Raw genomic sequence first — 23,039 nt, 5'->3', positions numbered from 1 at the left:
AACGGAACTAGATGCCCCCGGCTGCTTGCGGTGCTCCAAGTGTCACATTGTTTTTAGTAAAACAACAGCAATGGCTCTTTCCAGAAATCATGATAGTTATTCGAGTTAATCCACAGACCTGGTTGTGAGCAGTTTCATGTAGGAACTATTTTTAATACGGTTCTGCCAAAACAGTCCTTTTGTTAAAGTGGCAATAGGACATTGTTAAAATGTTGCATTCAAACTCGTAAGATTTTATTCTATTTCATTTTTACAGGTTGAAAAGAAGCTTGGAGAAGCGTGTGTGTTGTTGCTATATTACCTCGTCACAGCACTCAACAAGTTGAGTCAGATTCTATGATCATTTGGCAAACATTTTGACTCTTCATAGCAGGAAAAACTAAATGAAACCATTTAAATTAACGCTGACTCAGGTTCAGCTATGACTGCAATATTATAGGCAATTTATTTTAATACGGCTGCCAGCTGTGAAAACTATCAACTTTAATTTCCTGTTTTCCCACCAGTCATGAACTCCACCCAGTTTAAAAAACCATTAAGTTAGACAACTTGCAGTCAAACGTTCTTGATAAGACATCACCACCCGTTTAAAAAGACATCCAAGTAATTGTACAGAATATTGGCTTTATTATGAAACCTGGGGCTTTTTTCCACAGACAACCATTCTACATTTGTATAGATCCATTTATCAGATTTAGTCGTTTGTAATCACAAAAAGGAGAGACTGTGTACAGAGCACTGCCAGAGCTCACCAAAGATTGTTTTTAATACAAAACGGGAGCATATTCAGTGACACGCAATTGCACGATGTTGCAGCTGTGTGCTAGATGTGAAGTTACTGCCTTGGGTGTACTTTTTTTTTTTTTTTTTTTTTTACCTTGATGTGGAAAGAAACGGGTAAAAGATTAATTTGAAAAACAGTTGCATGTCATAGGATATGCTCCATGAAAAAAAAAAAAGTTCAAATTTGTATACAATTATATAATTTAAAATCCCTAACCCCAACAAAAGAGCTATAGTAGAAGCAACTAAAGCACACAGCAGTCATTAGGTGTCACACCCCCTACCCCCACCCCCACCCCCAATCAACATGTAACATGTATTTCTCGACACTTTGCTTTGGAGTTCCACTCCCAAGTAGTTCAGTTTAAAATCCAACCCTGCCTCAGCTCTTCTAAGGTCTTACTGCTAAAGTAGCGGTAGAAGTTTTCAAATAAGTGTAAAAATGAAATTAACTTGTTAACTCTTACGGCCAAGAAACCGGTTGCCATTTTCTGAACTACATAGTTTCCCTGCAAAAGATGTCCACTGAAGCCCCCCCCCGTCCCCTGCAGCACAGATTGCTAAGAATCAACACATAGCTAAAGGTTGTACATTTTCCCTTGAAAACCAGCTGCAGTGTAAATCCTTCAGATATTTAGATGCATTTATCAGGAGTGCAATTTGTTGTCTGAGAGCATAAACACAATGTACAGACATCGCATATCTGGGAGTACATTGTCCGACTTGGCTTAGACCAAGAAACAAAACCCCCCCGCATCTCAGATCCAAAAAGAAATCAAATGCACTGTTTTCATGTTTATCTTTTTTACCATTTGAAAAGGGTCCCATTTTAAATCTTCATTCTCCTGTGGGAACTCCACACGTGCCGATCCATTTGTGTGTGTTTCTAAGTCTTCTGACCTTTACTTAAAATTATGAGCCTTGCAGTCATTCACACAGGTAAAACTGTACTGGCAAATTATTTGTACCAACTGTAATTAACAATATTGGACAAAAAAACAAACATAAAAAAGGAACTAATAAACTTGACTGACATCTATCCCAGAATCTTTTGGCCATTCGTTCCAAACAAACACTAATTACATTTATAAAGAAGGAACCAAATAGGTTAACAAAACATCTGAAATCCAATCAGGCTTTACTCAAATCTGCCAGTCTCATTTCCAGAGTGTAAATAACTGTCTTGGTGTTGGAGAAAAATCAGTGGCGGACACAGAGGGATCATTTAATCGCACTAAACTACTCGCCGTACTTCAAAAAATCTCTTCAGGTAGTAAATCTGTCCAAGTGTCATTGCCACCAGAACCAGAGCTTCAAAGAACGACCACAGCACCACTCTGCTGTTTGTGTTGTCGTTGACTAGAAAGAGAGAGAGAGAGACGGTATTTTTAATTTCCACTCAAACAATTTCAAAAAGACAAACTGGTTCTTTGTACATGTTCTTCTTATTAGCTCTGGACTCACTTGCTCTGTGTATCCTCTCGCGAACCTCCATGTACTCCTGTTCATGCTTTACAGCTGTCATAGCAACTGCCAGCTCGTTGATCATCTCCTCCAGCTTGTTTTGGTGGGCTGAAACGGGTGAAAGTAACCATCAGTAATAAGCCGCGACACAGGTGATGTGCAAAAAATAAAACATGCGTGGAGATATGCAATACATGCATAACAGTTTTGTAATTGTGGCTTATGTCGCAGGTGATGCCGCCCCATCACCAGCGACATTTATAGATCATCATGTTCTCACTGTGCCAATAGTCAAGCCATTCACAAACAATACAACTTCCTATGTACTGTAGAAATGCACAATATTAATACTATGGAAACAACACTGGTTAGAGGAAACTAGCAGTGCATCGCAAACTCAAAACTATTTCACAACAGCAGTTTTGCCCTGTGCCCTACCATCCCAGCTGTCACCACCTACAAAGAGGAACAGAGTGCCCAAAACAAAGTCAAAAAGGGAAAGAAACTATCACAAACAAGTAACAAGATCAGCAGAAAACAGACAGAGCAGCCGGTTTGCTATCTGCATGATCTATCTGTAAAGGCTGGCTGACGATATATTGCTATGAAATTTCTTAATTTATCTCTCTGTACACAGACATATGGATAAACCCACACATTTATGTACCTTCTGTCTCCATGTCCTGGCCTTTGGGGGCCTCTCCAATATCAATCGTGAACATGACGATCTTGGGTGTCATGGTCGACATCTTGTTGCTGAAGCAGAACTTGTAGGTTCCGTCCATGTGTGCTGCCACCGAGTATTTCCCGCTGGACTCTCTGTCACCTTTGTAAATCTGCTTACCATCAGGCCCTGTTATCTGGGAAGGACAAAAGAAAACAAAAATATGAGTAAAGATCACTGCTGCATGAGGGCACGACAAAAAAAAAAAAAAAGCACGTATCAGAATCCACTATAATGGCCAAGTAAGTGTTTGACTCTGGCTTTTTGTTGCTCTTATAGAGTCATAGACGTATGGCTAAAAACAAACACGGTTCATACGTATTTTAACTAATACCTTTCCATGACTTTTTGGCAAATTCCCATGACTATGTATTCCTGAAAATGTCAGTCGACATTATACAATTTTCCTATTACAGTACCAACTGTACCTGTCCTTAATCCACTACAACACCATAACACCTCTTCTAATATTATGAGTAGTATCCAGTTTCATTCTTGCTTGGTCACAAACTTGATTATGACTGACTGTTTTTTTTTTTTGCTTGTCCGTTTCTGTTTTGTTAACTGTCCAATTATGATTGTACTGTAGATTCAATTATTGTTAAGGACCCCCTCGAAAATGAGACGGTGCATCTCAAGGGGTTACTCCTAATGAAGAAATGTAACACTTTTCAACACAATAAGAATAAAAATCTGTGTTAAAGTTTACCCCTCAGAGGTTTAACAATAAACAATGTGTTCATAGTGGGATTTGTAAATTAAACACACATTATTATGCGGTGTTAAAAATTCCATAACCTTTCCAAAACTTTCTGGGTCTTTTGATTTTTCCAAAACCTTTCCAGACCTGGAATTTGCATTTTTCAATTTTCATAACTTTTCCAGGTTTTTTCAAAACGTATGAACCCTGAAACAAGAAGCTGAACAATGTAAACAAACATCTGACTACAATGTACAGATATGTCTGTATATAAGGCAACAGGGCAACGCAAAAGTACAAATGTTGCTGGAATAAATATGAGGTTGGTGGTTATGACAGTATATCCAGCGTATATTTGACATATTTACATTGTTTAGCAATAAAATGTATAGCAACATCTGACATGGTTAATTGATGGCACTGTTGTAACATATGGCAGCAACATCTGTGTACACATAACACTCAGTTGCACGTTAAAAAATACAGCAACGTTTCCACAGAAAACAAGTCAGAAGGAGGTGATGTTTTTTTTTAGGTGATGCTAAAACACCATATTGGCTAACGTTAACGTACATAGTTTGATGGCACAATTTAGCCCGGACATAATGCTAACGCTGCACTTCCTGTATCCTTATGAATAATTAAATTAACATGTTCGCGCACTTAATAACAGAAAGCTGGTCGAATGATAATTTGATGCAGACATTCAAATGTTTAAATTAAAATCAGTTGATGACCATCAACTAACGTTAGTTTCAGTTGACGTTACGCAGAGACGTCGGCAGCTAACGTTAGCTAGCACAGGCCTATATCACACTCACACATTAGGAGAAAAAAAACAAACCTATTTCTCCATATTAGGTGGCATGTTTATTATCTCAGTGAAGTATCTCACCTCGACATCGATGTCCAGGAAGCCTCCTTCGGCAACCTCAAACATGAGGCCCATCTTTGTGCCGGAGTTGACCCGCTCGTAGAAGCACTCATCGGCATGGGCGTCTATGCTAACGAAGTAGCCGGACGCAGTGGCGGACAGGACGGCCAGCAAGACAACCAGCTCCGACACGGTAAACATGTTTCTAAATGCTTTATTGCGGGCGTCACAGCAAGTCTGGTGATATAAAGAGCGTCCTTGCTTCAGTGTATCCTGTAGCAGTGCAGGATGTCAGTCTATATGAGTGAGTTGTTGCAGGAGCGGAGCCGCACCAGCCTCGGCTGCTGTGTGTAACGTTAGTCTCTGAATGCCACGTACAGGCTTAAACGGCAGCCGGCGAGGGCCAAATTTACTAGAATGCGAGGCACAATGCTGTAAAAATGAAGCCAAAAGTGACTCTTTACTTGTTCTGAGCAGAGCATCACATCAACCTCTGTCAGTGGTTTACTTTAGTAAAAGTACTCATACCACACTGTTAAAATACTTCACTACAAGGAAAAGTACTGCATTCAAAATCTTACTGAAGTTAAGTCTGTATCCGCAAAAATGTATTGATTGTGCAGTTAAATGTTCCCTGTCAGTGTTTTACTATTAATTATGATGTTTTTGGATTATGAATTCATCAATTGAAAATATGTATTGTGTAAATATGTTTGTTTTATTACTATTATTATTATAACTAATTCTATTTTTTCTATTTCTTGTACTTTATGTATATGTTTGCTCCTATGTCTACTTAATGTGTGTTTGTGTTATTCTGATGTGTGTAATTTTTCTTCTTTTGAGCTGCTGTAGCACAGGAATTTCCCCAGTGTGGGATTAATAAAATCTTATTTTAGGTAATTGAGCTGTCTTGAGTTTGCCAAAAACTGCTGAAAAACAAAATTAAATGTTTCAATTATAGCCTGAATACGTTTTATTTTATATATCAGTTTTAAGTATAAATTAGTAAATTAATTATTATTATTAGATCAACAGAAGATTGCGGGGACTTCTTGGATAATCAGCATCAGAATCAGGTACCAAGTAGGTATTTATTGTTATTTTGGTGCATATCAATAAACAAAGTAAGAGAAAAGAAACAAGAGGAGACATAGCCTACCATAAATATAAAATAGAAAGTTTTACATAAAAAAATACGAAAGATACAACGTTAGGCTACTTTTGTGCTGTTTGTGCGGTTTCCGCGGTGGGCTGCGGAATGTTTCGGTTTTTTACGCTGGAGCGGCGAACAATCCGGAGGCGCTCCGCACCGTTTACCGCTTGTTGTACCCGTGTAAATATAAAATAGGCTGCGCTATCAATGAGCATGCGCGAAGAGAAAGTGATATGACTCTTTAATGTATGTCTTACTGTTTGTTGATCGGACAAAACTCTCTTTTATGTATTATATTTCTCTTTATATAAAAGCGGCAAAGCGGCAGCGAAGAACGGCCTCCCAGTGTGAAATAATGCTGTATTTACGTTCTCCTCGGATGTTCCCTTTTCCCGAGTTGGAAAGGCATTCTTCCAACTTCCAAAAGGCGGACTCCAAATACATTTTTGACATTATCATCAATAACTACATTGATATGGTCACTAGGAGACCTTAAAAAAATAAGACGGCAATTGAGACGATTTTTGTTTCGATAAACCTCTCTTTCACCGACTTTCACGTGAATCTTCCCATTTGGAAGTCACTTTTCCGACTATTCAGACACTACATTAATGCAGCATAATCCGCGCACACTCTATTTTGTCGCATGTTTGGTGACGTCCAATAATCGATTTGCTGTGAAGTCTCCGGGGCCGAGGCCTAGAGACTTTTTTTTTGTAACGCATACAATTTTTGTTTCGATGCCTATATTTCGGTGCCCGCTTTGACCGGGTGTGAACCGATGAAGCACTTTATTCTGTGATTGAAACGGAAACGGTCCGAAACGTTAGCCAGCTAATTGTAGCTACTGCTAACTGCCAGCGAGGAAGTGAGGAACGACAAAAATGACATCTCGGAGGTAACGTTAAGTCTGGAAAACAGTGTCTGCTGATTGTGTTAGCTAAGCGAGCTAACTTTTAACTAAACTCAGCTGTTTGGATGTTTGTGTGTGCGTCAACAAGCTCAGAGTGTGTCGACGTTTCTGGAGAAAAACTGAATGGCTAGTTAGCTAAAGACCGCTTCATTTAGCATACACCGGCAACTTAACGTTAGAGCCCAGTCAGAGGATGTTTAGGTTAGTAAACACTGTTACTATCTGTCATATATACACAGTAGAAAGTAGATACGGTAGTAGAACTACAATATGGAGGAACATAATGACAATACTAGGCAAATAAAGCACAGAATTATGATTTAAATAAACAGTAATTTTAAGTGAAAGACAACAAAATATCCTCAGGACCAAAATTCTGAAATGAACCCTTTTTAGCATAATGAGTACTTTCACTTTTGGTACTTTTAATTATATTTAGAAGCTAACACTTTTGTAGTTTTGTGTTTTGGTGCACATTAATGAACATAGAAAGAGAAAAATAAAGATTTAAAACAAGTACTGAAGACATGGAGAGAGGACACACTGCTTGTACACACACAACACTGAAGGGTACTGTATTCACGAAGAGGGAGACAACATGCAGTGTAAGGACCGTTATGAACAAAGACTGGCTGAATGTCAGTTTGGCTGAAGCACAGAAATTAACCAAGACTACGGACAGTCTTGAGGTGGGGGAAGAATTGGAGAGAAAAAAAAAAGATGCAGAGGAGCCTCAATACTGAAAAAGACAGAACAAAATAAAGTGAGACGGAGTTGGCACACATGTTTTATGTTAAATATGTTTTTGTGCGTTTTATTATAGTTTATGATACAGTCTTTGTGTGTTTTACCTTACTACAAGACAAATGTCCCTGCTGGAACATTAAACATTTGAAACGTGTAGTTATAGTGCAACTTAGGGCTGGGCGATATGGAGAAAATCAAATATCACGATATTTTTGACCAAATACCTCGATATCAATACCGCAACGATATTGTACTGTTGACTATTGGTGCTTTCCCAAAAATATTTACACAATGAGAGTTTTGATAAATAATCATCAGTAATGTGGATATAATGACTAAGTGGGTAAAGGTAAATAATAGAACAGCTAGAACAGTCTGGTAAGTTCAGAAAATTACATAATTTTACTGTAATACAGCCTTTAAAACCAGGAAAAGACAACACTTATGTCATATCACGATATCCAAAATCTAAGACGATATCTAGTCTCATATCCCGATATCGATAAAATATCGAGATATTGCCCAGCTCTAGTGCATCTTCAGTTTTTGCATCTTATCAATTGTTTTTTAGAAAAAGTAGTGTACATGCCATGCACGATGCTTTCTTAGTCAATATTTTGAGAAAGGGGGTGACTACAGTACAGATTGTGGACACAGCCTTGCACTCCACACTGAGGCTGATCGTTGCTTTACTCCTCCTTTCAGGTGGTTTCACCCCAACATCACAGGTGTGGAGGCTGAAAACCTCCTGCTGACTCGTGGAGTGGATGGGAGCTTTTTAGCCCGACCCAGTAAGAGTAATCCAGGAGACTTTACCCTCTCAGTACGGTAAGTGATGGCATTCATGAGCGTACAATGCAGCATACACTAGAGCTGTACCAATTCCACATTTTGCTGTACAATTAATTGTCACAGAAATAATTGCGATTAACAACATCATTGTTTTAGGTATTGCTTTTTCAAACAAATAAAGTTGACATCTTTTGGTTATATCACTGTCATATGACCCATATAATGTAGTAACACAAATACACAGCCTTTGAAATAAATTGTGACTCTTTATTATCAAAAAACATTGTATGTTTTTTTGTAGCTAATGATAGCAATTAATTGCGGTTAAACAACGATTATGTAAAAAAAGTTGTGCGAGAAAAAACTCAGATTGGACAGATAGTCTAGCTAGCTGTCTGGATTTACCCTGCAGAGATCTGAGGAGCAGTTAACCATAGTCCTCAGAAATCCACCGGAGGTTAGAACGCCAACACAAAGGAAGAGGAAGGTTACGGACGTCGGCGAAAAGAGTGAAATCCGGTAGAATTTCCTGCAGCAACGAAGCAATCCCAGAAGTGGAACGTCATGGCTATAGACTACTATACACTATACTGCTAGGCACCAAACTATGAACAGACATACTGTAGTAAGCGACTTGCTGATAAACATCTCGCAGCTAAAGAGCCAGATACTTCACGGTGTAGGCTTAAATGAGTTTAAATGTTGGACTTGCATTTATCAGGTGGACAGAAAAACGACTCCAAATAAATGATAATGTTGCTCTGGATGTTTAAATTGGCAATTTTTTGCTCAAACATTTGACATAACTTTATAAGATGATATGAAGTGTCAGTGTTGTGTTTTCAGTGCCTGCAAAATCAATTAACACAGTCAATTAATGTGCTGTAATATTCACACTATTATTAAATGAGGCCGCTGGAATAATAACAAAAATAACCTCCCCTGAATTCTACTCCATCTTAAACAATGACTATGTTAAATGATAGTGCAGGGTTTTCCATACCACTATAAGGTGTAGGTGCAGCACCCAAGGCGTTTTGGGGAGCACCCAAGCCGAATGAATGTAAAATCAAACTAAATTCCTTAATTTAACGACTCAGATCTGACGATTGTAGTTGGTCCCCAGTGGACTACTTTAGCAAGTTTTGTCTTCAGTTATCTGAAGCTAATCTAAGCTTCTTTTTTTTTTTTTTTGGAAAAAAAGTACCATTTTCTTGAGGAAGGACCCCTAAACCCCCCACCAAATATGTGCACCCAAGTCTTCCACAAACCGAGGGAAATCCCTGAAAGTGTGAAACCAGCTTTATCCAAAGAAGGAAGACCAGAATAATAAAAAAAAAAAAAAAAAAAAGTTTGTGGTTTTATCTCAGGGCCTGTTGAGTCATACATTTTTAAGGTGACGTATCATTAACTCAGTTTAGCTGATGTAGCCACTGCTATTTTTGTCTCAAGTCTAATTTTTTTTAGCTGCATAGTGTCTCATCTCGCCCTATTTACTTCATATGGAAATGAAAGTCACGCTCCTCTGATAGAAACGCGTCATTTCCAGAAGGGAGACTCGTCGCTGCTACTTCAAACCAGCTTACGTCTCAGTGTCTTTTTGGGCTCATTCAGCCAGGCTTAACCAGAAGTCATTCAGGGTTACATGCTGCTGTGCTTCAGACCTGCCACAAGTTCTCCTTTTTCTTTTTTCCGAGATACTGGTGGTCACCTACAATGACTCAACACAGTTTATGCCGTCTGCATCTGGTTTGTGTCTTACAAACCCTGGGGTTTTCCTCTCAAGAAATTGCGTCTAGGTGCCTTATGCATAATAAAACAGCAAAAAATAAAATGTCTCATCTTCTGCAAATGGCAGCCATGTGGTGCCTGTGACTCTGTGTTAAACAGTTTATAACTCTAATCATAATACATGCACTCTGCTTCTGAAGGGCTGCAGCTTACAAACCATGCATAATGATGCAATTAGGGCTGCAGCTAAGGATTATTCTCTTGATTAATCGTTCTATATTCTGTCACAAAGTGATGTGAACGTGAGAACTGGCTGACAAATTTATTCAGTTTAAACTCTCCTCGTTGGACAGAGAAAAGAAGCAAATCCTCATATTTGAGGAGCTTTGTAATGTTTGGCATGTGTGCTTGAAAAATGAGAATCTGTTATGAAATAGTTGCAGATGATCTCTATCAACAAATCGTTTCATCACGAGATGCACTTATACAGTTTTATGTTGAACAAGCCAACTGAGATATTTTTGGTAATTTCCTGTCAAAATATGAGGTCATTTTGACTGCAGTACCGATATATTTAGAGTCTTCCACATTTAACTGAATGAGATGTCTTTGGCGGTTCGCCCTCGCTGTATTTACATTTTTTCCGGTGCTGTGTCTGTCATTTTTGTAGCTTCCTCTTGAATGTGTGCTTGTGCATGTGTGGGGTCTACACACCCAGTGCTCTAAGGGCTCCTGCACACTGGCTGCGTGGTGTGAGCTGCGTGGCATGTCCGTTTTTATTTTATATTATTATTATATTTTAGAGCTTGCACACTGCCTGCGTGACACGCACGTCTCAGGCGCGGCTCGAGCTGCGGCGAAAACGCGTGCATGCTAGAAATGGCACCAACGCCTATTTTTCACGCGACACGCAAGCGTGTTGGAAGCGTTTCCAGGCAAACTAGAATAGGAAAAGATGTTTATATGTCATTTTGACACTAATACATTTAATAAATGACATTTTGATGTTTGAAAGTCTCTAGATTTTGACATAAATGCAGATATAAATATAATTAAATCAAATTGCTGTAATCAAATCAGTATATATTTATGTTTAACATGAAGTATACTACTGCTTGAGTGCAGTAAATCAATGGGAAACATACATGCGTCAGACACGTTTCTGGTGTACAAAGGCATAGAAAAATCCACGCAGCCGCCACGCAACAGAAACGCCACGCTCATGCCACGCAGGCAGTGTGCAGGAGCCCTAAGGCTGACACCCAGAAACATCCCAAACACAGACCATTACAAGCGCAGGCCAGGATCTCTATTTTCTCTAAATGATCGTTTCTTGTTTTCTGCAGGCGAAATGGAGCGGTCACCCACATTAAGATCCAGAACACAGGAGACTACTATGACCTTTATGGCGGGGAGAAGTTTGCCACTCTGGCTGAGCTGGTGCAGTATTACATGGAGCATCACGGCCAACTGAAAGAGAAAAACGGAGATGTTATTGAGCTCAAGTATCCACTCAACTGTGCGGACCCCACATCTGAGAGGTGAGCGATGGCGCTGGATGTTGTAGTTTTTGCTTGGATGTGTGCTGTTTTTTTAGAAATTATGAGTTTGAATTGATTTGAATTGTTCATTACAGAAGGAAGGTTTGAAGGAATTACAACAAAGCATAATACAAATCGATTGTGTTTGTGTCGAGCAGACAGGGTTTTAGATGTTACAGCTTCAACATGTCTTTAGCTGCAGTTTTTACCTCAAGATTAGCTGTGTTTTGGGGCCTGGAAACAAGAAAATAAAACATTTTATAATATTGTTATGTTAATTTACAGACAAAGACCTATTAATACTAATAATACTATTAGTAAGAGTCTGCCTCGGCAACATTTAGTTGCAGCAGTGAGGAAGCGGCGAATGCAACTCGCAGCAAAACATTCCTGTAGCTACATTTTGACATTAAAAGCAGCTCCATTCAGTACACATTCTCTGAGGTATTGATATGCAGATTTCATATTTACTCTTTTCCATACTTAAGAAATTGTACATGGCTCTTTTCTCACCCTCTGGTCGCGCACTCAAAATCCTGGAGCGCCAGCGAGATCTATGTCATTTGCGCGCGCAATGCAAAACCAACTGCCCCTTTGTGTGTTTGTTTGTGTGTGTGTGTTCTTACCAGATGGTTCCACGGTCACTTGTCGGGCCGGGAGGCCGAGAAGCTGCTGACGGAGAAAGGGAAGAACGGCAGCTTCCTGGTGAGGGAGAGCCAGAGCCACCCCGGGGATTTTGTTCTGTCTGTCCGGACAGGAGATGACAAGACGGACAGCAGTGACAGCAAACCCAAAGTCACTCATGTCATGATCCGCTGCCAGGTAAACGCACTCCGCCACGTTTTCCTGCCTTCCTACATTTAACCAAAAGAAAATGTATTACAACACAAGCAGAAGGGCAACTTATTTAAATTAATTTAAAGACGCTCTGCGATATGAAGTTTAAAATGTTCCTGGATAAAGAATGCCAGGCCTCAGCTGCAGCAGGTTGAGCCTTACCCAGTCATACATACTTGATTATGTTCACTAGATTATTATGTTGCTGGTTTTGTATTGTTTATTATTACCGCTTTAATGCTGTTCAATTGTTTTGCTGCTGTCTGTTATTTCTGTTCCTTTTTTTAATTGTAAAGTGCACTGAGACCATGTTTAATAGTGATTTTACTATTTCAATAAAATGGGATTGATTGATTGACCGCTGTGGCTTCTCCTTTAGCATGACCTGAAGTACGACGTGGGCGGAGGGGAGAAGTTTGACTCCCTCACCGACTTGGTAGAGCACTACAAAAAGAACCCGATGGTGGAAACTCTGGGCACTGTGCTTCAGCTCAAACAGGTACCTCTAATGTCTGTTTCAAATGTATTCACTGTAAGCTAAGGCCGCTTTTTCCGTGATTGTAATTTCTGGTGCTGACCCCTGCTCTCCTCCCCAGCCCCTGAACACTACTCGTATTAACGCTGCAGAGATTGAAAGTCGAGTTAGGGAGCTGAGCAAACTAGCGGAGGCCACAGACAAGGTCAAACAGGGCTTCTGGGAAGAATTTGAGGTGAGTGGTTCTGTTGTTGTGTAGGGCTGCACGATATGAGGAAAATATGCGATAACGTTGTTGAATATCGCAGTAACAATATTGCTTGCGATAAATAAACGGATATTATGTAACAAGTAGAGCCGACCAGACAATCTGATTGGTCTACTAGACATTAAGAACGTGCTCAAATGACAGCACACCCAGAACCATTTGAGCACACCTGGCGCATCACTTAAAACATCACTCCGCAAGTTTTGTGTCAACATACGAAATGAAAAAAACTGTTTCAAAACATTTGTATTCATGTAACGTTAGCGTAATTCAGGAACCACAGTGGAACACACGCAAACTCTCCCACTAGTATATAAAGTGATTCATCTCATTGGAAATGTTTTGGATCAGCTGTGCCGGTGACGGCGCTATCTTGAAAATAGCTGCTACATGTGATTTTTGCGGACGTAAAGTAGCTAGCTAAATCTGTCGAGCTTAGTTATAACAAGATTAAGTTAGCACAGCAGTTTGGTGTTTATATGTGCTGTAGTTATTCAGTTTGGGAAATCCTATGATACGGTATGAAGCTAACGTTAGCTTAAGTTGACTGGCTGATATATATATATATATATATATATATATATATATATATATATATATATATATATATATATATATATATATATATATATATATATATAAATATTGCTTAATTAAAGTATACTCAGTATTCTGCTAAAATGCAATTTGCTTGTTAATTTCAAAACAAATAATTGTCAATGTTCTTTTAAAATACAATACTAAAAAAGTGACGGTTACATTTTAATGTGCAGTTTTCTGCTGATATTTTCTTTCTTAACACAAAAAAATCTGAGTGTCTATCGCGTGTTGCAGCCTTTCGCGATGTGTATATTGCGCAAGTTGATATTGCCATGACGATAGAAAAGAACGACATATTGTGCAGCCCTATTGTTGTTTCATGCTGCAGCTCACCTGCCCTAGTTTGTGTTTATTTTTTGTAGAGATGCACCGATTGGTAATTTCTTGGACAATTCTGACTTTCTAAAAAAAATCTATAATTGACAGCATACACAAACCATTCAGCAACTTATCTTTAGAACTGTTCCGATACCTGATACAACCTAAAATGCTGATATCAGTATCAGCAAGTCTATGCACCGATCCAATACCTTGTTAATTGGGTAATTTAGCCCCGAAAAAATCCTTAAAAGTAGTATATTCTGTTCTTTTTTTCATTATTACTGACTGTCAAACTTGATAATAAGAGTGTGCGATGTTTTGCAAAGGGTTTAACCTAAGCCAGCTATCCTATCAATCCAATTACCCATCAATACAGGGTAAGTAGTATACAGCTGTTAAAAAATAACATATATCCTCTCTCTTTTTTTTTTCTCCATCCAGACGTTGCAGCAGCAAGAGTGCAAGCTGCTCTACAGTCGCAAAGAGGGCCAGAGAGCAGAGAACAAAAACAAGAACAGATACAAGAACATTCTGCCTTGTGAGAAAAACCCTGACTGCTCTTTCATTCTATAACAACCTTTCACTTTTTTTTTTTTTTTTTTTAATATAAACAATCTTCTTTGTTTCTGTTTCCAGTCGACCACACACGTGTGGTGCTGAATGACAGGGACCCAAATGAGCCAGGCTCTGACTACATCAACGCCAATCTCATCGAGGTAGCATCTGCTGTCGTGGTAAACTCACTTCATTCTCAGGGACATACACACACACACATACACACACACACACACACACACACACATCATTTGTTGTGCCCTTGGCCAGCTTGTGTTTCAGTCAGTTTGTGCTCGTGTTTGGAGTGCATGTGCTGTATTTGTGTTCATTTTCAGTATTCAGCTGTCTGTCTGTCTCTTTGTGTGTTTGTGTGTGTACAGCCGGAGCTGGACCCGAAGTGTAACAGTACAAAGGCGAAGAAGAGCTACATCGCCACTCAGGGCTGTCTGCAGACCACCATCAGTGACTTCTGGAGGATGGTGTTTCAGGTGAACTCTCGAGTCATCGTCATGACCACCAAAGAGGTGGAGAGAGGAAAGGTGAGCAAAACAGATTACATACTGAGCCGTGACTTAATGTCAGTCCACTCTAAAAAACCATTACTACTGTGTATGGTGTACTGTTGTTATTCCTGAATACTAGCTAAGCAATGACATTGTTGCATCAATATATTTCCAGTGCAGCTACAGTTTATCAATATCAGGTTTTTGTGTCAGTCACCAGTGGTGACTAGAAGTACTCAGATCTATTTCCTTTGGTATAATATAGCAATACCACAGAGTATTTTTACACTGTGGTATTGCTACTTTTACTTAGGTAAATGATCGGAGTACTTCTTCCACCACTGCTCATTTGACAGCAGCATCAGAGAAAACACGTCAAAGTGAATGTTATCGTGTCTCCACAGAGTAAATGTGTGAAGTACTGGCCGGACATGTCGGCTCTGAAGGAGTACGGCGCGATGCGTGTTCGCAACGTCAGAGAGACGTCTGCACACGACTACATCTTAAGAGAACTCAAACTGTCCAAAGTCGGACAGGTAAGTTGTGTTTGTGTGTAGAAACAAAGTAGAAGCTCATAGACTTCACTGTAATGTTAATGTATTCAGGTAGATTTTCCTAATTCCTAAATAGGAGGGAAAGACGTTAGATGCCGTTTCAGTAGATGGCACTAGTGGGCGTCATCGTGCTGCTGTGTGCAGCACTAAACAGATTCTGATGGAACAGGCCAAGTCCAACATTGCTGCAGCATGTGCTCTTGGAAATATCTTCTTTTTTTTAGGAAATGTGTTGTACTGAAAACAGACTTTAAACCTTGTTAAATTAATCCACTCTAAGATGGACCGCCAAAAAAAAAATACTTTCCACATGTTAAGATGACAGAAAACATACTTGAAGGAATGAAAAAAAATCTTTTCTTTCCAAATATTTATCCACAAACATTTCACAGTATTAATTTGAGGGGGAAAAGGTCACAGAACTACATAACAATAAATGTAAAAAAGAAAATGTAAGATTATTTATTTGGGGCATTTTTTAGGCCTTTATTTTGACAGGACAGCTGAAGACATGAAAGGGGAGAGAGGGGGGGAATGACATGCAGCAAAGGGCCGCAGGTCGGAGTTGAACCCAGGCCCGCTGCGTCGAGGAGTAAACCTCTATATATATGGACGCCCGCTCTACCAACTGAGCTATCTGGGCGCCCAATAAATGTCAATTTAAAGTATTTAAATCCCAGAAAAAGACCTAAATTAACAATAAATATGTCTACTAACAAAGTGTGTTTGTGTACCAAAGCCAGATGTTGTTGTTAAAAACACTATAGTTTATTTGGACTCTGTCCCACATACACTGTCCTGCTGCCACAAATACTCACAAGAGCACCAAATGTGGACTAAATGGCCTCTGAAAATAGTCCTGAACAAATGCACTATTTCCTTGTTTGTGTGGTTAAAAACCACAGAAGCTATTTGGCTGAGAACCACGGCTCGTGTGAAAATAAACCTGGCGCGTATCTTTAGCGAAGCCGAGAGCCAAGAGCCGCTTCACGCACGCTTCTGGCGATTGCTCGCGGGGCACACGCAGCCGGAACGCAGCAAAGAAAACTTAAATGACTAAATGTGACTGGAAAAATAGTCTTTTTTATTCAATTGAAAGTCACAAAATGAAAAACTGAGCACTGTGAAAGGTTTTGCCACAAACTCAAATGGCTTCTGTCCTGTATAACAAACCTCTTCAGACCTAATAACTGCAGCTACTTCCCTACAACTTTTCAAACTAAAAAATATGAATTCCTTACACAGCACTGTAACTTTTATTCTTGTATTTGTCTTTTATTCTATGTTACCCTGTTTTACATTCATGGCCGTTTTTTAATTGCTCTTTAATGTGAAGCCCTTTTAAATTGCCTTGTTGCTGAAAGGTGCTATAGAAATAAAGTTGCCTTGCCTGTACAACCTCAGCCTGTCAGTCTGACACCAGGGCATATGAACGCTTTTGTCTCGTGCCAGTCAGTCAGTTACTCACTCACTCAACTAGTGTCTGTCTCTGAAGTTAAACATTACCTGCACAGGGATCTTGCTATTCTATTCTATTGCAGCAAACGCTGTCTGCGTGAAGTTTTGAAAAGTGTAACCACAAAACTTTTGCTGCTTTACCGACATTGTCGTGTCTCACTGTGACTTTAACAAACTGCAGATGCGGCGTAACTTTCGCTCCATCTGCACCACTCGTGTGTGTGTTGGAGCTGAGCCCTGCTCTCTGTGAAACATGCAGAGAGGAAGCTTGTACCGAAATTCGGCACTTATTGATTTAATGTGAATTGGTCCTCAGTAGTACCGACGTAATTCTGCGCTTGTGTACTGATATCGCGAGACAACTTTTTTTTTTTATCTCGACGAGAAATATCGTAACGTTTCAATCTCACACCTTGTCTGTTGAAAGTACCTCTCCACTTGCATCTTGTTGTTTTTTTGTTTTTTTTTAGGGCAACACAGAACGTACAGTTTGGCAGTACCACTTCAGAGCGTGGCCGGACCACGGAGTCCCCACAGACCCAGGCGGCGTACTCGACTTCCTAGAGGAGGTCAACCTGAAGCAGGAGAGCATACTGGACGCTGGGCCTATAGCGGTACACTGCAGGTACACACATGTGCTGAAATCACTTCAACTAATGAGCCATAAATCCTCGGTAACACACACCATGAATGCGCATGGAGGAAACATGTTAACCCAAAGACGTTCTCTCATGTTTTTCAGTGCAGGGATCGGGCGGACAGGAACATTTATAGTGATTGACATCCTGATAGATGTGATCAGAGAAAAAGGTGAGTCCTGCTAGAGCTGTAACAATTTCAATTCGATCGGTAAAGGCTTATCTTGTCTTTAGCAGTTTGCTTAGAACCATCTATAAACTAACACGCTAACTTTCCATGCTGCAGGGGTGGACTGCGACATCGACGTGCCAAAGACCATCCAGATGGTTCGTTCCCAGCGCTCTGGGATGGTGCAGACCGAGGCGCAGTACAGATTCATCTACATGGCTGTACAGCACTACATAGAAACGTTGCAGAGACGCATAGAGGAGGAACAGGTGTGCAGCAGATAATGCCTCACTTTTTCCATTTTCGCCATTTTTATTTTTTTTCCTCCTCATGTTTTTAACATTTCTTTTTTCCACTCTGCAGAAAAGTAAGATTAAAGGGCGCGAGTACACCAACATCAAGTACTCTTTGTCTGACCTGACTGGAGGAGAGCAGAGCCCTCTGCCTCCTTGCACTCCTATTCCTACTCCCACCTGCACAGAGTGAGTACATTGCTGCAGTTGTAACCGTTTCATGTTGCATTGAAACCACTTGTCAAGAAAGCCTCGCCGGTAGTGTCTCATGCAAGTGTATGTATGTGTTGGCAGGATGAGGGAGGACAGCTCCAGAGTGTATGAGAACGTGGGCCTGATGCAGCAGCAGAAGAGCTACAGATGAGATTCACCTTTGACCCCAGTGCTCTTTCAGTTCCGGGTAAATGAAATAGAACGTGCTGCTCGTACAGAAAAACCATATGAGACTGTAAATTCTCAAGGAAAAATTTAGCTGGCTGGGGAAAAACAAAGGCTGGACATTGATAAAAAAGCATTTAGGGAGTTTAAATTACCTGAATTATAATGGTCCACATGGTACATTTAGCATAATGTACATATCTACCACACTCATATCATTCCTGTTTGCTAACTGGTTCACCGGTTCTTTTAACATAACTTTATATGGTTACATTACATGTCATTTAGCTGACGCTTTTATTCAAAGAGACTTATGCTGCGTTCATAGACATCATTGTCCTGCAGATAACAACAAGCACCTGTCCATGTGTTGTTTGTATGCTCGCATAAGAAAACGGCAGCAAATCTTTTGTTATTGTGGCCTCCATGTTTTCACACACCTGATGCTCTAGGCTACGGCCAACAGCTGGTGGTAGTCATGCAACAAGTTGTTATGCCAAACGCCAATACAACAGAAGAAGAAGAACACGCATCCCGACCATGTGAACGCTGGCAGTGTAATCACGGGGGCGGTCGCTGTTATTCCCAGGTGGAATGAACGCAGCATTACAATTGCTACACATGGCAGAGGTCGCACGCCTCTGGAGCCACTATGGGTTAAGTGTCTTGCTCAGGGACACATTGGTTGATGTATCGCAGTGGGACTCAAACCCAGGTCTCCCACACCAAAGGCTTGTGTCATAGCCACTGCGCCATCACCACCCAATATGGTGATTCTATGTTAGATATGTTAACATAGAAAACTGTCCATTTTTGTGTTCGGTGTCATACCAACACTGAAGACTTCCTGCAGATGTTTCACATTAAAAGCCTGCCATATAAAAAGTGGAATTATGCCCTTTGAACCACTGGAGGACTTTCAATGTTAAACATCTATGCAACTGGGCGCCCAGATAGCTCAGTTGGTAGAGCGGGCACCCATATATAGAGGTTTACTCCTCGACGCAGTGGGCCCCGGTTCGACTCCGACCTGCGGCCTTTTGCTGCATGTCACTCCCCCCCCCCCCCTCTCCCCTTTCATGTCTTCAGCTGTCCTGTCAATAAAGGCCTAAAAAACTATGGCAAAAAAATGGCAAAGTGAAAGCGATTTAAAATGAATTAACTCAATGTCAAAAAACTGTATTTCTCTTAAAAGGTGAAACTCGAAGCAATAGATTAGCAAGTCTGGTGTGACTGTGTTGTTGTAATGTTCATGAACAATGTAAACTCAACACTTGCTTCCAATATCACATTTCCAAATCTTCTTTTTTTAGGGGTGTAACGATGCATCGATCTGGATTGACGTATCGATGAAATCCTCAACAGTCGAATATTAATCATACAAAGTGAAAATATCTATACATGATGTCATCTTTAAGACGCGGCTTTATTTTGAAAGTTTTTTTTTAATTTAAATGTCTGGAAGAGCTTAGTAATTAAATTGACTAATCATATTTGAGTTGCTTTTTGTAAATGTATATAAATGTAACTGACTGTGTTAAATGGGTCCATGTATCGTCTCCTAACGGTCGCAGGCCCCTCAATTGAATGGAATCGAATCATGGCAGACTTTGTGATAGAGCCCTGCGTCGGACTGTTTTTTTTTAATCCCGCTCCTGCTCGCTGCCGGTGGATTTCTGACCATTGTCGCCCGTTCCCGCAGCTTGTGTGATGGGTCCCACCTGCATGGCAAACATTAGATTGATTGTCAATGGCAGCGCTCCTAAATCCCGGGACCCGCCGTCTTATTTTTGGACCAGCCGCAGCCTGGTAAAAAAAACGCCCGCTCCCGCGATATTTGTGTTGGGTCCCGCGGGATCCCAATGCAGTCGTCTACTTTGTGATATCAGAGATCATTGCACCAAATAATCGATATAATATGGTATCGCGATAAAACGTGTGATTGACACCCCTATTATTCTCTTTCTGTCTGTCTCCTTCAGGATCTTGATACCTGACAGTTTTTTCGCCAGCCACACCGTGACGCCTGAGACTTGACCGTAATGACATGGAACAATGGAAACACACAAAAACGTGAGAGAGACCCTGACACCAGGGTCCTCCTGTTCTCGCTCATCTTACATGAACATTTGCCCTCTAGTTGAATTCTAAACCACTGTGATGATCATCAGAAGAGCCTTTGAGAAGCCTAACATGCTAAATCCTACTACTAAACAACAGTTTGGGTTAAGCCTTCGTAAATCTCACCCCCACAAGGGCTGCAAACAGCGAGCACTCTCCTCAGACGGGGAAAAACCTAGCTAACCTTTGCTCATCTTTTATGTTTCTGTTTATTTTTTGTTTAATAACCAAAGGAAGGTTACGTAGATTGTTTGTTTGGAGACGGAAGTGAGGAGTTTCCTGAAAAGGCCTGTGCCAAAACCACGAAAGGTTTTATCCACATTTCTCAGCCAATTAGAAGTCTCTATTCGGCCTGTTCAGCCTTTAACGCGTTGGGAGACGAGGCCTTATATGTGGACAAAAGTGGGGCAAAATTTCCAGTGCTAGTTGTCTAGTTTTCACTGTGTTATATAGAGTAATGTTTCTGAATGAAGAACTATTGGCATTGTAGTGTAATACCATATTTACTGTTGATATTTAATCCACTGACTTCTAAACATGAATTCCTTTATTTCTTTTTGCGCCAGAACTGCCTCGAAGAGAAACTTTAATGCAGGCTGTTCGGAGTGTGAATTAACTGTTGTCGTCCACATGGGTTAATGTGCTTTTTGTATTTGGGATACACGGTGTCTGTTAGTTAACCATTCCTGAGCTCAAGCCGAAAGCCCTTATTGCTGCACTTTTATTTAGCAGCATAACCGTTACAGTCAAGCCTTGATTCACCTGGTGGATTTATAAATAATGTAATGCGGGCTTTAAAGAGGAGTTTCTTCATGCCTGCATTGCTATGTTAACGTCAGCGTGAGGACATATAATAAGACTTCAGGGGAGTCTGAGTATCTCAGTGGCAGGCATCGCCACAGACGCACGGCTGCCAAAAAAACGTTTTGTTTTTTAAAGTGCATATTACTTTTTTCATTCTTGCTTTTTTTTTTTTTTTTTATAAAGAGAAATGCCTTTTGTGTACCATTGCCTATGTTGAGCACCACATGTTCTTCATTTTAACAGTCACTGTTTAAAGAAGCATTCAAACATCTCTCAGCTTTGGCACTATAGATAGTCATCGTTGTGGTTATAGATTGTTGGCCCTGTGACAGTCAGCTGGATTCAGTAGTTCGTACACACACACACACACGCGCATTCACTCACTCACTCACACACACACGCGCGTTCACTTTTCTTTCTATCTTGTCTTTCTGTTAGTTAATCCTAGTAACGTGTAGAAGATTGAATCCTCTGATGTCTGTACGCTAAATGGGAAGCTACAGTCAGCAGCTGTTTAGCTTAGCTTAGCACATACACAGCTAACAGGTGAAAACAGCTAGCCTAGCTCTCTCCAAAGCTACCAAAATTCACATACCAGCATCTCTAAAGCTAAAGAATTACCACAGTTGAATCTATATAAAAAACAGAAGTGTTAAAATGACAAGTCAGTCCCAAGTTAAGGTCCAAATGATTTGTCACCTTCAGACAGAGCCAGGCTAGCAGTTTCTCTTTATGCTAAGCTAAGCTATTACCTGCTAGCCCTAGCCTCATTATTGGCGTACAGATACGAGAGCGAGGTATTGATCTTTTTCATATAACAAGCAAGTGTATTTCTAAAAATGTCAAAACTCCTCCTTTAACTTTACCGTCACGATCAGCGGCAGTAGTTAGGGAAGTCCAAAGTTTTTGTTTCTGCATTATTCTGTGAGAATCCACAATGCTCATTTCAACCGCATGGCCTAAGTATTTTATTTTTGTCTCCGTCTTCCCATCACTACGCCTTGAGGAACTGCAGTCTTGCGACTGAACTGTTAACAGCGCTGACTCAGAATCTCTCCATTTGAGAAAAAAGGGAAGGAGACACGCGGCTCTCCTCTTTGCCTTGAGGGACAGTTCTCAACAACCACTGATCCAGGAATGATCAGCTTTCTTTCTGTAACAATTTAAAAAATTATGAAATCAGTGTTTGTGTGTTTTTCGGGGGGGCTGCTTCCTCCCACTCTCTCTGCTAACGCCAGACTGCTGCTTCACAGCAAGTGTTTCTTTGAAATGATTCCTCTCCTCCCGGATAAACGCCATCCCCTGACTGAGATCTTATGCAGTGTGGTGTACTGTATGCAGTTTTATCGTCAAAACGAATGAGTTTGTACTCTTCGTGTGTGTGTGTGTGTGTGTGTGTGTGTGTGTGTGTGTGTGTGTGTGTGTGTGTGTGTGTGTGTGTGTGTGTGTGTGTGTGTGTGTGTGTGTGTGTGTGTGTGTGTGTGTGTGTGTGTGTGTGTGTGTGTGTGTGTGTGTGTCTGTCTAGCAGCCATATGTTCTTGGATACTTTCTTTTGTTTTTCTTCCCAGATGATAAAACTGCTCTCCATTTCTTATCATGTAAGCAATTTTAGATGCATAGACGTGCCTTCTATGCATATG

At 40.4% G+C, this 23,039-nt stretch overlaps 2 protein-coding genes across 4 annotated transcripts; one reads left to right on the top strand and one right to left on the bottom strand.

Moving 5' to 3' along the window:
• Positions 1-604: 604 nt before the first annotated feature.
• On the bottom strand, positions 605-4,930 carry tmed2 (transmembrane p24 trafficking protein 2). Its single transcript, XM_078271209.1, has 4 exons — positions 4,567-4,930; positions 2,915-3,107; positions 2,248-2,355; positions 605-2,142 (listed from the first exon to the last, which is right to left on the bottom strand). Exons 1-4 carry the CDS (start codon positions 4,744-4,746, stop codon positions 2,018-2,020), a joined length of 606 nt encoding a protein of 201 aa, XP_078127335.1. The 5' UTR covers positions 4,747-4,930; the 3' UTR covers positions 605-2,017.
• Positions 4,931-6,326: 1,396 nt separating this feature from the next.
• Positions 6,327-22,475, top strand: ptpn11a (protein tyrosine phosphatase non-receptor type 11a). Of its 3 annotated transcripts, none has more exons than XM_078271201.1 (16): positions 6,328-6,599; positions 8,067-8,189; positions 11,231-11,425; positions 12,055-12,247; positions 12,642-12,761; positions 12,859-12,972; positions 14,368-14,464; positions 14,563-14,642; positions 14,862-15,020; positions 15,389-15,520; positions 17,467-17,621; positions 17,739-17,806; positions 17,921-18,072; positions 18,167-18,285; positions 18,391-18,496; positions 20,457-22,475. In XM_078271201.1, exons 1-15 carry the CDS (start codon positions 6,586-6,588, stop codon positions 18,458-18,460), a joined length of 1,791 nt encoding a protein of 596 aa, XP_078127327.1. In that variant the 5' UTR covers positions 6,328-6,585; the 3' UTR covers positions 18,461-18,496; positions 20,457-22,475. The 3 variants fall into 3 exon arrangements, with proteins under 3 accessions (XP_078127326.1, XP_078127327.1, XP_078127325.1); XM_078271199.1 differs by having other exon boundaries at positions 14,563-14,660; XM_078271200.1 differs by lacking the exon at positions 18,391-18,496 and having other exon boundaries at positions 6,327-6,599; positions 14,563-14,660.
• The last annotated feature ends 564 nt before the right edge of the window (positions 22,476-23,039 follow it).

Source organism: Sander vitreus, chromosome 16 (genome assembly GCF_031162955.1).
Source record: "Sander vitreus isolate 19-12246 chromosome 16, sanVit1, whole genome shotgun sequence".
In the NCBI taxonomy this organism is placed as follows: Eukaryota; Metazoa; Chordata; class Actinopteri; order Perciformes; family Percidae; genus Sander; species Sander vitreus.
Note: the sequence above shows the minus strand (reverse complement) of the source record. Positions and strands in the feature narration are given on the sequence as shown.

What these genes read in the sequence shown, in the direction of transcription:
- ptpn11a (XM_078271199.1), top strand. An exon ending in ATGTCATGATCCGCTGCCAG is followed by an intron (nt 12,248 to 12,641) that starts GTAAACGCACTC and finishes CTTCTCCTTTAG; the next exon opens with CATGACCTGAAGTACGACGT. An exon ending in AGATGTGATCAGAGAAAAAG is followed by an intron (nt 17,807 to 17,920) that starts GTGAGTCCTGCT and finishes TCCATGCTGCAG; the next exon opens with GGGTGGACTGCGACATCGAC.
- tmed2 (XM_078271209.1), bottom strand. Translation starts at nt 4,746, where the DNA reads ATGTTTACCGTGTCGGAGCTGGTTGTCTTGCTGGCCGTCCTGTCCGCC. An exon ending in TCCTGGACATCGATGTCGAG is followed by an intron (nt 3,108 to 4,566) that starts GTGAGATACTTC and finishes TGTCCTTCCCAG; the next exon opens with ATAACAGGGCCTGATGGTAA. An exon ending in CGAGAGGATACACAGAGCAA is followed by an intron (nt 2,143 to 2,247) that starts GTGAGTCCAGAG and finishes CTCTCTTTCTAG; the next exon opens with TCAACGACAACACAAACAGC.